At 27.6% G+C, this 17,124-nt stretch overlaps 1 protein-coding gene across 2 annotated transcripts; it reads right to left on the bottom strand.

Moving 5' to 3' along the window:
* Nucleotides 1-641: 641 nt before the first annotated feature.
* LOC136088526 (uncharacterized) lies at nt 642-6,146 on the bottom strand. Of its 2 annotated transcripts, XM_065812385.1 has the most exons (7): nt 2,856-6,146; nt 2,243-2,336; nt 2,009-2,138; nt 1,519-1,587; nt 1,324-1,370; nt 964-1,123; nt 642-820 (listed from the first exon to the last, which is right to left on the bottom strand). In XM_065812385.1, the coding sequence occupies exons 1-3, from the start codon at nt 2,983-2,985 to the stop codon at nt 2,024-2,026; spliced, it is 339 nt and encodes a 112-aa protein (XP_065668457.1). In that variant the 5' UTR covers nt 2,986-6,146; the 3' UTR covers nt 642-820; nt 964-1,123; nt 1,324-1,370; nt 1,519-1,587; nt 2,009-2,023. The 2 variants fall into 2 exon arrangements, with proteins under 2 accessions (XP_065668457.1, XP_065668458.1); XM_065812386.1 differs by lacking the exon at nt 642-820 and having other exon boundaries at nt 987-1,123; nt 1,519-1,583; nt 2,856-3,101.
* Between the last annotated feature and the right edge of the window lie 10,978 nt (nt 6,147-17,124).

Raw genomic sequence — 17,124 nt, 5'->3', positions numbered from 1 at the left:
CAACATTGATTTTTATAATAGCCGACGGCATTTTGATGTCGCTTTTTAATTCATATATCAACAAAAAAAAAAAAAATATCAACAATTAACGAAATATATATATATTTATACATATATATATATATATATATATATATATATATATATATATATATATATATATATATATATATATATATATATATATATATTTAAACAACTTTAAAATGTATTCTACAAAGTAGATTAATGTTCTTAAAAGAACAGAGCAATTATAAATTAATAGAAAATCACTTAACGAAAGTTTTTTTTCATTTAACACTGCGTTTCATCAATAAAAAGACTCATCAGAAATGCTCTCATCAATAAAAAAAAACTCATAATTTCTGATGAGTCTTTCTAATGATGAAACACAGTGTTAAATGAAAAAAAATTTTGTTAAGTGATTTTCTACTAATTTATAATTTATATATATATATATATATATATATATATATATATATATATATATATATATATATATAAATTATGTATGTATATATGTATAACTCTTTATTTGTTTTGTAAAAAACAGGCTGTAAATAATGGATTTAGTAAAAAATTTATTGATAGAGCAATTCAAAGCTAACTCAAAAGAATAACGAAAGAAAGTAGGCATTGCGTTAAGGAAGTAAGTGTTATATTGAATTTAACACAAAATTTACTTTTTCAAACAATTTATTAGCGTTGTTCATTTTGAAAACTTTTCGATTGAGTTGCGTTCCTGATTGCCTTAAAAATTTCGGAATGCCTGAATGACATTCGTAAATTTTTGCATCATGATGCTGTCATGTAATCGCATCTAAATCAAAAATTCAAATCAAATTTGAAAAAAATCAAACTGCAGAAATTATAGCAAATAGTTACATAAATGACTGACTGGGATAAACAAAATATATTTCCTGTAAAAAAAAAATCTAAAAAAATGCATAAAACCATTTTTACCTACTATCATATGATACAGGGTGTATGTTTTAAAATTTATCTTCAATGAACCACCAGAGACATTAAAACAGGCCCCAGCGTCCTCGCTCATCGACAACTTTCCAAAAGCAAAAGCCGATTTATATGGAGTATTACCTCCACAACGACAAAGAGAACTCATCTATTATTAAAAAAATAAAAATTACTTAAGGGTCAGAATACATATTATGTTCATTCTATATGAATGAAATTATTTTGATTTCAATACATGGATTTTTAAAATTGATTCTTGAATCACTTTTCTTATTTGACTCAAAATTTTGAAAATTTGTGGGGGCCTTATGTAATCCTTGATATTAAAATAAAAAGCAACAGTAGTACCTTTTTATCTATTTTTGCCATAAAACTCAACGCAACCTTTTGAAAATCTTAAAAAAAATGTATTAAAATAAATAATATTATTATTTATGTAAAATATTTTGTAAAAAATTAACCATGAAAAATTACCTAAATGGAAAAAATAAATAAAACTTTGATTAATACGTAAAATGTACATTCTTAAAAATTAAATTTAACCTGGCAAGACAAATATCTTTCTTTACTATTCTCTTTATCCAAAACACAATTTTTAGAGCAATTTTCTACCTAGGTATAGATAAATTATACATACAAAAATTTAAAAAAATTTTTAAACATTCTATAGTGATTTTTATTTAAACTTGTCAACAAACATATATTTATAAAATATTTGTCAACAAATTATATTTTATAACATATAATTCTGATTTCTATTAATTTTTTTACTGCACACGCACACAGATTTTGATTAGAACAAAAATAACATTAGGACTTTTTTTTACCAATATTTTTGAAGACAACATCATTTTCCCTTGAGACATATTAGTTTCTTTTGAAAAGTCAATGTTATTTTCAGCAACTGAAAAGCTTGCTATTTCACTGTGTAAATGGGGAGTTGATATTGATTTAAAAACATTTATAATTCAGTAAAAAAATAAGCGTGTTTATTTTAACAAACCATTATTTTACTTTTACAAAAATAGTCAACCTGCTATATTTGGAATCATGTTAGATGTTCTTTGGCTATTAGAACTATCAAAATAATGTCTTCCGTATAGTTCTTCACACCAACCACAATATCTTCATCACTTTCACAGAATGTCATTGCCGTCTTTCTCCTTTAAAATAAACTTTACTTTTTAAACAAAAAAAGTGCATGATTTGTGTAATTCTTTATTGCAAAATTTTTTATCTATTAAAAACTAATTTTAGTAAAATTTACTTTCGCTTTGTCCCTTTTTTCTCTTCGGTGTCAGTTTCAATATTTGAAGTATCTGCTGCTTTTTCTAAGCGTGACTGAGCTTCTTCATAAAAATCTAAACACAAATCTATATATGTAAAACCATTTATCAATATCTAATAAAAATGTAAATAAAATGTTTGCGGCAAAAGCAGGCCCTATGAGAAAGGGGTGCAGTTGGTGCACCGCATAAAAATTAATGAATTTTAATGAAAAACCCATGATAATTAATGAATTATTTAGTTTTTAAAAAACACTAAAAGTTTAAAAAAAAACTAAAAACATTGTTAAAAAAACATTTTTTTATCAAGACTCCAAAACAAAAATGTTTTTGTCAACGGTTAAAAAAACTTTTTTTAATCATTGGAAATCTTCTTTAAACATTCTAAAGACATTCAGAACATATAATTTAAACAAATGCCCGTAGGAATATTGGATTTAAAATAAGTGATATTAAATGAGAGAATAGTCATATTATAAAGGGGGGCCCAAAATAAATTTGCACCAGTACATGTTTATCCTTTCCAGTACCCTAGTCAAAACATACAGATCAGTATCTAATTCAATAATTTTACATTTTTTTCTATATGCAAACCTGTAGTGTATAAAATCCTAGCTGGATATATCTTCCAATCAAAGGTTGGTGGCTGCAAGGTTGTGATAGCTTTACGAATTGCAGTGGAACTTTTAAATGGTGGCCAGAAGCATTTCCCATCATTTTTCATCCAACTTTTAGCAATCACTTCCGCTTCTTTAATTTTTCCATTTAATAATTGACATTTCAATATTCTGGTGCAATTTTATTCTAAACAATCTTATATAAGTTACAAAATAAAATTAAAAATACATTAGAGATTAAAAACAATAAACTTTGTAAAATGCTTTTAAGATTTATTAATTGACCATTATTAAAACACCAGCGTAAATATTTTATTATTTCTATAAACATACCAGATATTTGTTTCGCACAAAAAATTTATAAATTAAAATGCATTAAACTCACTTTAAAATTATTCAATAAACTATATATTTGACAAATTTATAACAAATTTTACAAAATGACACATGCAGAGACATTCTTTAAAAATTGATGGTCTGCAAGTATAATCAAAAATTGTGTTTCTAATTCAAGAAATCAGTGATCATAAGAATATCACAATATCTAACCAGAAAAAAAGCATAACCACCTTTTTGAACAGGTATCATCAGGCCTTTTTTCAAAAGTTCTTTTTTTTTTCAGAAAAATTGTTTTTAGGTTGGCTAATGAATTTACATAACAAACGTCTAAATAAGATGTTTCAAAACAATCAGGAAAAAACTTTTTAACTGAATGAGGATTTAGAGCCTTGCATTTTACAAGATCTACCAAAACCTCTTCTACTAAAATAAACCCTTTGTCTTGAATGAAATAAACTCTGTTTTGTAGATTTAATTTGATCTTTTTATTTACCACTTGGACAGAAATTTCTTTACCATTCTTTTCTCTAAGAAAAATATCCACATTTTTTTTTCTCATCTAGTTGATTCACTACTTTTGAGCGTGTCGCATAGCTCAACCTACAAAAACCTGCACCTACAAACTTAATCTACAAAATAAAACATCTACTAAAAAGTGGAAATAATTTTTAATTGTCCTACTGAGGCAAAAATTGATTTCAACCAATTATTGGCTTTTTTTAATTCGACCGATTTATGACGTTTTCAATTTCGACCGATTTTTTTCTCAACCTATTTTAGAGACTTTTATTTTCAACCGATTTGCGATTGTTTGATTTTCAACCGATTTTTAGAGATTTTCATTTCAACCTACTAGTTAGTGTTTTTATCGTTTTTTCCTTGCGTTTTTAAGGTTATTTTTTCAAAAACCATTAACAAGAAATCAAGAATACACAAGTTTTTGTTTTAAGAATTCCATCAACAAGAAGTCTATCATATCAGTCTATGGAAGTTACTGACCTTATATGCTACCTTATATACTGACCTTATATGCTGCCTTATATACCTAAACAAGGCGTCGAACCTTAGACCTCTCAATTATAAGCCAGCGCTCAACGGCTGATTAGATTGAGTTCTAATTAAAATAAAATAGATACCGGAAAAGACGTAGTTATAAAGTCGATCGAAAAAAAAGTAGGTCGAAAATACAGTAGGTTGAAAATTCAGTAGGTTGAAAACCCAGTAGGTTGAAATTTCAGTAGGTTGAAAAAGTAGTAAGCTTAAAAATAAGTAGTTCATGTTTTAATTAGTAGTAAAAATAAAAATACAAAAGTTGTAGGTTGTAAACCAAAATTGTCATATTCGATGATTTTAGAAATTTCAAAATTAGGTCCAGTCGTAGGCCACCCTTGAGCAACAGTCTGATCTGATTTTTCGCACCATTTTTTTAATTCGACCCAAGTTAATTTGAAAGTTTTCAAAAGGAAAAGCTGATAGATGATCAAGACTCTCCCCAAAGTTAACACAATCATCAGCTAAATGAATCATGCTATGAACATTCTATGTTACAAAGATCTCCCCATACAAAATTTGCACTTCTCTAACAAACCATATAAGCAACTGTTTAGCATATACCACTAACAATTCATTTTTCACCATTTTATCAGAAAGCAGTATGTGCATAGCAATTGAAAGAGAAATAAATAAGTCATAGTTAGTTTTATTTATTTTTCCTTTTTAAAACAACAGGTCCAGCATAAAGCAGAAAGAATCGAAACTCTGTTGCTTTTCCACTTCTTAAGTTTATTTAAAGAGCGTGGTCTACGTTGAAAATTGGATGGTGTATAAGTTCGCAAATTTATGAGTTCATTTGAAATACTGTCTTTAACAGATTGACTTATCCTAATACATTGTGGACCTTTACACCAGTTTATTAGAAGTTTTTTAACTACCCCAAGACACATAAGGTGCATATAGTTCAATGGAAATCCAGTTACCATTGGGAAATTTAACTGAACAAGCGGAGAAAGACTCTCAAGTTGGTGACCTTCTTCTTTATACAAACTATTTTTAAAAGCCATGTCAGTACGAAGTAAAGCAGTTGTTTCCAATAATCTAACACCATATTTTTGTGTGCCAACTGTCATACATCTTTCACAGCTATGGAAGCCACTATGCCCTATAATGCATTTAACAAATGCTCTTGCAGGGGCATCACAATTAAAAGCTTTAATAGTCACTTGCAGCTGTTTATACCCATTAGTTTGCAATTTTTCAATTCAATAATAAAATCTTCAAAGTACTCATCCAAAGTGTTTGGTTTTCCCTGACCATACCAAATTGCAACAGCATATGGTCTTTTTCTGTTAGTTGTAACTAGTATAGGCCAAATGGAAGTCTTTTTACTATTGTACATAGGTGCACCATCAATACTTACAATTAGATCAAGCTTTTCCTTATTTCCAACTGTCGATATAATAATCAATTGCACTTTCAACTCCAATATATATATAATCGCCTCCACTGACATATAAAACATTACCTTTTTGAAAAGATTTTTGTAATATCTGCTTGCATTTCGGTATAGATGGAGTAAATTTATTCAAGTGAAATAAAAAGTGCATTTAAAGCATCATCTTTTATACAGTATTTTAATGACCACTCATATAAAAAATCTTTAGTTGAAATTAGAGTATCAATACTACTGTATAAACTATTTTCAACTGCAATGTTGTCAACATCACCATAATTAGATTCAATTTTACTTAAACAAAATTTATTTTCAGGCGAAGTGATTGAAAACATCAATATATCGCTGTGCATGTCTTCCGAAACTTAAAAAATCTTTAAAATGTCTGAATCTAGATGAACAAAATTCTCTCTGCCAACAATACTGCACTCTTCAAGAAGATATTTTATTCATTTTTTTTTCATAAAATCTCTCATGTATAGGCTTCTGTCACATTTAGTTATTATTATCTTTATTTTATTACATCATAAAAGAAAAAAAAAACGGATTATAATTCCAATACAGGAAAAACCAACTTAAATTGCATTTTGTACTAAATGATTTAAGTTTGCAGTCGGAATTTATCCGGCAAATACTTTCAGTCATAAACATTCCTAATTTGCTATGATAATAGTAATGTTATTATAATAAGCGTTACTAAGTTGTGACTTTTTCATGTTAAATTGTTAAAATATTTATATTACGATGTTCTATTATCCTCAACTAGTATTTGTAGGTACGTGTGTAAAAATTTCAAACCATTTATTTATCTAAGTTTTATATATGGTTCGAAAGAGTTTGAATTTGTAATAAAATGGTGAAAACTTTATGTTAAAAGAATAATTACAAAAAAAGTTATGCTCATTTAAGTAACATTAATTTTTATGTAGCATTGCTTAAGAAAAATGCAACTTACGTATAAAACTCGCGTTTGGCTAACGGCAGCTTTGTGATAGAGTTTTTGTTAACTTGCGCATGATTTTGCATAGTGAATTGTGAAAACGATTTAAAAACGTTATTAAAAAAGTTTCGAATTAAAATGACAAAATATCTTTAATGATTAAAACGTAATAGTAAAATCTATTACAAAATTTTATAAAACATGCATAAAAAAAAAAATATCGCCTATTTTTGCGATGTTTACAATAATTATGATATATATATATATATATATATATATATATATATATATATATATATATATATATATATATATTTATAAGTATATATTTATAAGTATATATATATATATATATATATATAATATTTATATATATATATATATATAAATATATATAAATATATATATATATATATATATAAATATATAAATATATATATATATATATATATATATATATATATATATATAAGTATATATATATAAGTATATATATATATATATATATATATATATATATATATATAATATATATATATATATATATATATATATATAAATATATATATATATATATAAATATATATATATATATATATATATACATATATATATATATATATATATATATATAATATATATATATATATATATATATATATATATATACATAATTATTGTAAATATCGCAAAAATAGGCGATATTTTTTTTTTTATGCATGTTTTATAAAATTTTGTAATAGATTTTTCTATTACGTTTTAATCATTAAAGATATTTTGTTATTTTAATTCGAAAATTTTTTAATAACGTTTTTAAATCGTTTTGCACAATTCACTATGCAAAATCATGCGCAAGTTAACAAAAACTCTATCACAATATACTAATATAAGCATAACTTTTTTTGTAATTATTCTTTTAACATGAAATTTTTAATCATTTTATTACAAATTCAAAGCTCTTTCGAACCATATATAAAACTTAGATAAATAAATGGTTTGAAATTTTTATATATATGTATATATATATATATATATATATATTATATATATATATATATATATATATATATGTATATATATATATATATATATATATGTATATATATATATGTATATATATATATATATATATATATATATATATATATATATATATATATATATATATATATATATATATATATGTATATATATATGTATATATATATATATATATATATATATATATATATTATATATATATATATATATATATATATATATATATATATATATATATATATTCATGGTTAAGGGTATATTTATTTATTTTATTAAATATGCACCAAGGCTAGATTTTCTATAGCGTACAGGTGAAATTTAAATAATTAAAAGCCTTAGCGTTATCGCCACATTTTTATCGTTACTAATGAATTTCAATGAAACATATATATACAAAAAAGATATATATACATATATAACATCGGAAAAGACGTGACATTTTAGTGGGGGCCGAAGTACGAAAAAACAATCATAAAACACCATATAATTCAACTAAAAACCTACACAAAAATATCCATCTAAGCAATGGAGTGGGGGGGGGGGGGAGCATATTCACCACGGCTATCCTTCATTTTTCCTTCCATAGTCCATATATCTATCTAACTTTATATAAATTCCAACAGGCCGCAAAAAAAAAAAAAAAAATAGACTAATAATAATTTTCTTTTTTGCTTAGTAACGTTTTTAACAGGAATTGCAGCTTTGAAGAAAGCCTAGTTCTTGAAGCAAACAAAACTGTGACATCCATAGCTAGAAAGAGTCGATTCTTTAGTACGCAAACGAAACCACATCCAATGATATCTAAAATAAAGTAAACCCCTACATTAATATCGCTATACCTATTTAATAATGATGCCTTATGTCGCGGATAACAAGTTAATATATAACTGTTATTATTGCATTAATATACATAATCAATCTCTAAAAAAATATGAACCGGTTTAACCTTGATATGAAAAAGATCAACATCCATCGAAGCAATTGTGTGGTTTTCATCATGTTGTGTAACCTTGCAATGATAGATAAGATAAAATATATCAGATATATAAAATTTTAAAAAAGATTAAGGCTAACAATTAACTAATCTATAATAAATTAACATGTAACTGTTATTACTGAGTTAATAAATATAATTTTGAGGTCTTTAAGATAAACATCTACAGTAGCATGCTGCCATCATAGTTAAAACCTTCCAATAAAAGATAAATGAAATTATATTAGATATTTAGCACAATAACTGAAAAACCCATTACAAATTAGAGAAGATGAGAATGATTTCCTAACTTAAAAAAAAATTTAAAATCACTTAATTCCTGATACACAACACATTTCCCATTATCAAACAGAAAAATCAGATAGAAGTAGACCCTTCAATACTTTTTAACCTGAAATATAATAGATTTGATTATAAGTTATAATGAAAAGAAAATTATATTGTGTTAGTGTAACTTTCTGTTAATGGCATATGCCATTTGCCTAGAGTGTACTGATTTATTGTAATTAAACACTAACATCTCTCAATCCATGCAAGCAAAAGTCTGTCTTTCTGGGTAGAAACAATGTATAGCCATCATTATGATTAACATTAATTGTCATGAGCCAGGCAATTGGCTTGTGTCAAATAGTAAATTAGCTTTGGTTTCTCATAGCTTGTTGCAACCTGGTTGTTGGATATCGGTAACTAACCGACTACCTAAAATTACATTTCTATATACATATATGTATACATAAAAACAAATTAAATAATTATAAATTTTTCATTATCTTAAAAAAAGGGGAGGGTAGAGAATATGATATTCATTAGGCACTGTAAAATTTATTATAAGAAATAAAGATTAACCTACTATCTGTAAATAATATCTGCTAATGCAAGTTTATAAGACATACTATTATTTAAAATAACATATACCTTATTACACATTTCTATTATGTTATCACCGTATCACCACTTATTATGTATGCAGAAAGTTGATAATTGTTCTCTTCATACTCAACACCATCATCATCTTTATTCTCTTTTGGTTTCCAATAAGAAACTATATATAAATCACTTTTCTTCTTTTTAATGCTAACAATTCTGCTGTAATATACATCCTGGGTGTTAGTGGCATTATCGAACCACGTGTGGCAAAAACTTCTTCCAATAGAAGGTCCAATAAGAATTTCTTCAATATCTGAGGCCTCATTATTTTCTAGGTCAAGAAACATTTCCTTGCCTTATACAAACATAATTTCTGAGCCAAATAAAAAAAATTACATCAGAACAATTTTATTTAAAAATTGCATGCCTGATCAGGTAGATCAGGCATGCAATTTTTGAATATTTTTTCTACATTTCTGCATTCTTAGTTTTCTTTTTTCTGAATTTTATCTGCTATTCGTTTTATCAATTCTAACTAAAATAGATTTGTTTTCTTGTGAGGTCCCATGATGCACTAAATTAAATTTAACAATCATAATACTACTATTTAATTGGGTCGGCTATTAATCATAATTAAATAATTTAAAAAATCACCATTTATCTATAAAAAAATTTAAATATATGTATAATTTTTATATATCATATATCGGCTGTATAGAGCACAAACGTAGTATGTCCACATTTTTATGAAATCAATGTTTTACTATATTCTTATTGGCAGTAACATAAGCTTGTAGAGGACATTTGTAATATGTCCATCATTAGATATAACACAAAACACAAGTGTAATATCTTGATTTTAGCAAAATCAACAGAGCACAAATGTAGTATTGGACATACAACATTTGTTCCCTGACAACTATTTATTGTTTTGCATAAATGTACTTTCACTTTTATTTTGTAGCTATTTCTTTTTTATATCATTGAAGGAATTAGAATTACTTTAATGATCTAAAAAAAAACTCTTTGCTTGCAAAGTAAATAAACCAGTATACTCAATCTTTTTCGTAATAAGACAAAATGCGTTATTACTGCAAATAATTACAACTTTGCATAAATTTATATTAATATCTCATATGAAAATAATTTACTTCATTGAATTAATCCTTAGTTATAAGAAAATCAAAAAAATATATGTGTTTGGTCATCAAAATATGACCTAATTTTATTATTATTCGGTTTGTTTCGTTTTTGCCGGACATATTACAAAATAAGATAGCCACCAAAAAAAACATTAAATTTTTTCGCAAGTACAGCTACAGTAGTAGTACACGTACTAGATCTCGTAGGCTTAGTAGTAAGTAGACTACTACTTATTAATAGTGTACTGGCACATCATTACTAGACTAGTAGTACCAAACTGCAATAATCATACTCATACTTGACTCATAGGCGTCATACTCATAGCCTCATTATGATTGATTATTATTAGGCCATGATTGAAAATAAAAGTATTAAAAGGCAGGTGCTGAATTAGGCCCTTAGTCTAAAGTTTACATAGCATGTACTTTAGCCACTTTGGACTTGGAGGCATCTTAATATATATAAAGGGTAATGTGTGTGCGTTTGTTTGTTTGTTCTCTATAGAAATCCAAACCGCCGGACCGATCTCGATGAAATTTGGCATGGGGGTAGTCCTCGAGGGGGAGAAGGTTCTTAGCTGGGTTTTGACCCCGTACCCCGATCCCCGGGGTCAAGGGGGTCCAAAAATGGCCCCCTGACCCCGGGGTCAGGGGGGACCATTTTTTGGGCCCATTTTTGGGCCCATTTTTGTGTACAGATATCAGGTAAGCCAGTTTAAATATTGGCCCGGGCAACGCCGAGTAACTCCAGCTAGTTATTTAACTAAATCTAGAATGTCTATATAATAATAATAATAATAATCTAGATGTTAAACTGTGAAATATAAATTACATCTTTAGAAAGTAAAACCATCTAACCATTTTTATAGATAACTATATTATTATTCCTTTTTGACAATTTTATATTATGATTTTATTATTTAAATATTTAAGCCAAAATTATTAACTGTCACATTATTGTTTGTGTTTAAGGTAGCTCTGATCGACTCATCCAAACTGTTAGTCCAGATCAATTCAATAAAACATTTACTTTGAATCAACTCATTGATAGGTCTACAGTTAGCTCTGATCAACTTGTCCAAACAGTTAGCTCAGACTCTGATCAACTAGTTGAAACGGTTAGTTCGGATCAACTTGTCCAAGTGTTTTTAAAGGTTAATGCGACTAATAGTTTATATGATTTAACAACAGGCTTATCTTATGTTGTTGCCAGTAGCTCTAATCAAATCCTCCATGTGGCTAGCTTGGATAATCAAGTAGAAAAACAAATTGAAGTGCCTTCGACTAGTACAAATCAACATATAATCGCTAGTTCCAATGAACTCAACTTGCCTAATTTTGGTAGTGATACGGATGGCTATGAGTTTGACAATAATGATCATCAAATTGGGAATACTTTTAATTTCTCTTCACCAATCTTGGACCAACATGTGCATGTTCCTGATCTTGAAAAAGACAAACAAGGGAGAAAAAGAAAAAGAGAACCTGAAAAATGGATACGGAGTATTAGGCAAAAAGCACGCAATAATGGTTTGTTGTATGTTACCAGAAAAGGCAAAACAGTTCCTGCTAAAAATCCCAAACCAGTTGATTGTAGCAAATGCAGATTTACATGCAACTCTGTAATATCTGAGGAAGATCGAGTCAACAATTGCCAGGAGTATTATAGTCTTCAAGATTATAATGTTAAAAAACAGTTTTTGTGCAGCCTTGTTAATGAAGAGCCTATTAATCGACAGCGTTCCAGGTGTGCAGCGCCAGATCCTAAAAAAAAGAAAACAAAAAGTCGTGCATATTACTTATTCTCAAATGATGGTTTAAAGAAAAGAGTTTGTCAGGATTTTTTCTGCAAAACCTTTTCATTTTCTTTCAGATGTGTTGATTCGGCATTAGCGGGAAAAGATGATTCTGGGGCATTTGTGGGAACTGATAAAAGAAAAGGAGGACCAGCACACAACAAAATTTTGGAGGACATTGTTAAACACGTCCAAAATCATATTAACACTTTTCCAAAAGTTCTCCCACATTATTGAAGAAAAAATTCTAACAAACAGTACTTGTCACCTGACCTGAACATAAAACAAATGTACAGACTTTACAGAGATGACTACTGCGTGCGCCTGAACTTACAACCGGTAAAAGAGCACAAGTATAGACAGATCTTTACCAATGATTTCAATTTCAGATGTTTCAAGCCAAAAAAAGATCAGTGCTCTGCTTGCAATGCTTACAGTGATGCAGATGAAGCAAGGAAGTTGACATTGAAAGTTGCACGGGATCAACATAAACAAAGAGAAAAGGAATCAATGGAAGAAAAATACATTGATAAACAACGTGCTCATGATGACAAATCTTTTCTTGCAGTTACCTTTGACATGGAAGCTGTTTTGGTGACACCGAATGCGGGGGATGCTCAGATATACTACAAAAGAAAGCTGGCTGTGTACAATTTTACATTGTTTGAGACAGCATCACACCAAGGGTACTGCTACTTGTGGGATGAAACCAAAGGTGGAAGAGGCGCTAATAAAATAGGATCTGCTCTTCTAGATTATTTAGGGAATCTTCCTTCTACTGTGAAACACGTTACTACATTTTTAGATACCTGTAGCGGTCAAAACAGGAATCTCTATGTTGCATCAGCAATGCTGTATGCTGTCCAGAACTTAAAAAATATTGAAATTATTGACTTGAAGTTTATGGAATCAGGTCATAGTTATCTGGAGGCAGACTCCATGCATGCGACTATTGAGAAAGCATTCCGGCACAAAAAAGTCTACACAACCCGAGAGTGGGAGCTCATAATTGGTTTTGTTAGAAAGCAGAATCCACTCTTTATTGTCAAAAGAAGGTACCATAATGATGTACATGATCTCAAAGCCTTATCAAGATTTGTCAAAAATTGATCAAAAAATGCTCTTAATGAAGCAGTGCAGTGGATGAAAATAAAATGGATGCGATTTGAAAAGAGTCGCCCATACATTATTCAATACAAATACTCTATAAAAAGTGACTCATTTATGGAACTTAATACTCTAATAGCACGCGGTTAACCAACTTTGCATGCAAATCTGTCATTGGCGCCTGCCTACAATCGCCGCCTGTCAATCTTGGTGCCAAAAAAGAATGACCTGATGTCACTTATAGAATCAGGCATCATCCCTCAGGAACATGCACCCTTTTACCATGATCTGCCAAGCAATGCAAAATGCAGAGACCGCCTTCCACAACCAGATGCCACTAAAGAGACTGATGATGACGTTTAAAATTTAAAACTAAATTATTTTGTTTAATTAGGGTTAGGGTTACAGTAATCATGAAGTATTGTGCTAAAGTATTCATACATTTTAATGTTATCTGTTCTATGATTATTTCATGATAAATTCAAGACTATCAAATTTATTTCATTTAATTCAATTTTTTTTTTTTTTTAATTATTTATAATCAGTATTCATAATTTTCCCTGTTCCATGATTACTAAATTTATTATTATGATAATTTAAGGATTATCAAATGTATTTTTATTAAGGATTAAATTACATTGATCAACAATTGTGTTCGAATTATTTATATTGCACAAATGTAATAAGACTTTTCTTTCCTTTTTTATAGAGCACAAATGGTGCATGTCCATTTTTGTTCATCCTCTTAACAAGTTTCAACATTTAAAGTCATTTGGAATCAACAACGCCTCTTAAGATGTTCACTATCCTACATTAGATACATGATAGTATGTAATCATTGATAAAATGGCCCCACATAATACTTTGCTATATTTTACAAATGGTTTTGAAAATTTAAATCCGTTTTTCTCCATATTTTGGTTTTTGGACATACTACGTTTGTGCTCTATACAGTCGATATAGCTTAAGGTGGCTATATGGTAAATTATGGGTATGGAAAAAGCTGAGAAAATGCTGTTTTTGTTTTTAATGATTTTTATGCACAATCATCATAAAATAGTGTTATATAATTTTAATTTTAGCATTTTAAATTTTATTTTGCAGAATTTTGCCTTTAAACTAATTTTGGTGGGTAAAAAGAGTAAGCCATCAAAAAAAAAATTATTATATAACCACCTTAATTATACTTGTTAGTTTTTGTGTAAATCATTTAACAATTATAAAAAAAGAAAACACAAATATTCTTAGTAGTAAAAGGCTATTAAAAAAAAGTTTGTATAACAGTTCTAATGAAATATATCATTATAATAAATATTAATATGAATTCTCCACTGTCAAAAACCGCCCCTCCCCTTAACACTATGTAACGGAAGTGGAAATACTTACCCCACTGGGCGGAACAATAAGGTATGTGGTCATGAATATTTTTTGATGAAATTTGGCAGGCATATAGAAAATAGATCTATACAGTTGCCTGAAAAATTTTAAATATGTACCAACATGCCTTCAATATCAATGCAGTGCCAGAACAGAAACGAATTTTTAAATACCGATAAAAAAACTGAAAAATTTATTACACGTAAAAAAAAAACATAATTTACTCAAGATAAAACATTCTTCTTTTTTAATAAAGTCTAAGCTGATATAAAATTCTAAAAAAAAGACAAATAAATACATCTTTACCACACCGACTTCGAGCACGCTGTGAAAAAAAAGGTCACAGTTTTTGTCTTTAAAATCGGTGCGGTAAAAAGCCAGATACGCACGTACCTACAAATAGTTAAAGAACTACCCTAATTTCATTAGGATAATCTTAATTCTAGAACTGAAAATATAATTACTTAATAAAATATATGTTTTTCAATAAAGTTTATATTTATTTCATACCGTAACATAATTAAATTTGAAGAAATGTTTTATTACCACCAAAATTAACAAAAAAATCCCAGCAGAACATGCTGTTTGCTCAACAAATTACTGTCAGTAAACGGCTCAATAAATTTATTTTTGTCAACAGAAAATCAACGAACGCTCAGTGTTTGTAAATAAACGTTGATTTCTGTTGATAACATTGCCGTTGCTACAACATACATTTATAGTTGATCGCCGTTGATCGCCGTTGATCGCTAATGTCAACGCAAAATCAACGCTTTTTTAGAGGGAATAGGTTGTGTTTATACTTTTCGTTTAGTTGTTTTGCATAAGGTGAGTTTACTAGACATCTTAGTCGTAATGATTTCGGAAGTATGTGATGCTTTATACATCGTTGTAAAAATACCCACTGATTTTTCGATTTTGCAATTGTTTTTTTGAGGTTTTTTAACATGTTGGTTTCTTTGTAAACGCCAATACCATATTTGGCTTCAATGTAAATTGTAAAAAAAAATTTAGAAATGTTTATATATATATTTATATACATATATATATATATATATATATATATATATATTATATATATATATATATATATATATATATATATACATATATATATATATATATATATATATATATATATATATATATATATATATATATATATATATATATATATATATATATATGTGCTCTACTTTACATTTATATCTAAAAACTAATTTTTATTGCAAATGAAAGCTAAGGGTTTACAACACCAAATAACATTTAAAAAAAATTATTTTAAACCTAACTTGCATCTTATAAAAAAAATTTGTTTTTCAGTGCGACAAAATTATAAGACAATTAAAAAAAAACATTTGATTTACACATCGCAGTTGTAGACAATTAAGAATATTTATTTGATGTACACACCAATGACGATTATTTAATTGTAAACTGTTGTGAACTCGCGAGGTTAGAATTATTTTGTTTATCTCCAAGTTTTTCCGAACTGAGAAAATCGAGTTCAAAGTTTTATATGGACCAGCAGACCAAATAGGCCAGGTGAATAAAAATGAGCAATTGCTTTCACTCAACAATCGATCAGCTTTACGTGAATAAAAAGTAAGAAGTTCTACTTAAATTTTTATTAACGTAAAGTTAAGCAATTTAATCATTGTTCAGCAGTTTTGCTTAACTTTTTTTTCTTGTTCTTTACAAGAAAAAAAAGCTAAGCAAAACTGCTAAAGTTTTTATCCACGTAAAGATGATCAATTACTGAGTAAAAGCAATTGCTCATTTTATTTACCCGACATAATAACATAAAAAACGCAAACAAAACCAATTTGTATTAATTTCCTATACAGGTTACCATAGTTTCAAAGAAAATGTTTTAAAATATTTAAAGTGCAAATGTCTGAATTACTACACCCTGATTTGGAGAAAGAACAATATAATACACACTTTTTTTAAAAAATACAATATTATTTTGTCCTCCATTTTCTGTTAAAAAAACATAACACAAACGTATTTTTTATATATATTGTGGCAAAGTGAATGTATATTTTGGCAATTAAAGTACTGTTGTGTGCATATCTGTTTTATAATAAAAAAATTCTTTTTTTACACCAGTGAACAAATTACATAAACGCGCAATTTTGTTTAAAACTCAATTCAACAGAGAAGATAAGTAATATATTATCTAAAGTCCGAG

Source organism: Hydra vulgaris, chromosome 12, assembly GCF_038396675.1.
Source record: "Hydra vulgaris chromosome 12, alternate assembly HydraT2T_AEP".
NCBI classification, from domain to species: Eukaryota; Metazoa; Cnidaria; class Hydrozoa; order Anthoathecata; family Hydridae; genus Hydra; species Hydra vulgaris.
The sequence above is the reverse complement of the archived record's forward strand: the minus strand, read 5'-3'. Positions and strand labels throughout refer to the sequence as shown.

What these genes read in the sequence shown, in the direction of transcription:
- LOC136088526 (XM_065812385.1), bottom strand. Translation starts at nt 2,985, where the DNA reads ATGAAAAATGATGGGAAATGCTTCTGGCCACCATTTAAAAGTTCCACT. An exon ending in TAGGATTTTATACACTACAG is followed by an intron (nt 2,337 to 2,855) that starts GTTTGCATATAG and finishes ATTTGTGTTTAG; the next exon opens with ATTTTTATGAAGAAGCTCAG. An exon ending in AAAAAAGGGACAAAGCGAAA is followed by an intron (nt 2,139 to 2,242) that starts GTAAATTTTACT and finishes TTTATTTTAAAG; the next exon opens with GAGAAAGACGGCAATGACAT.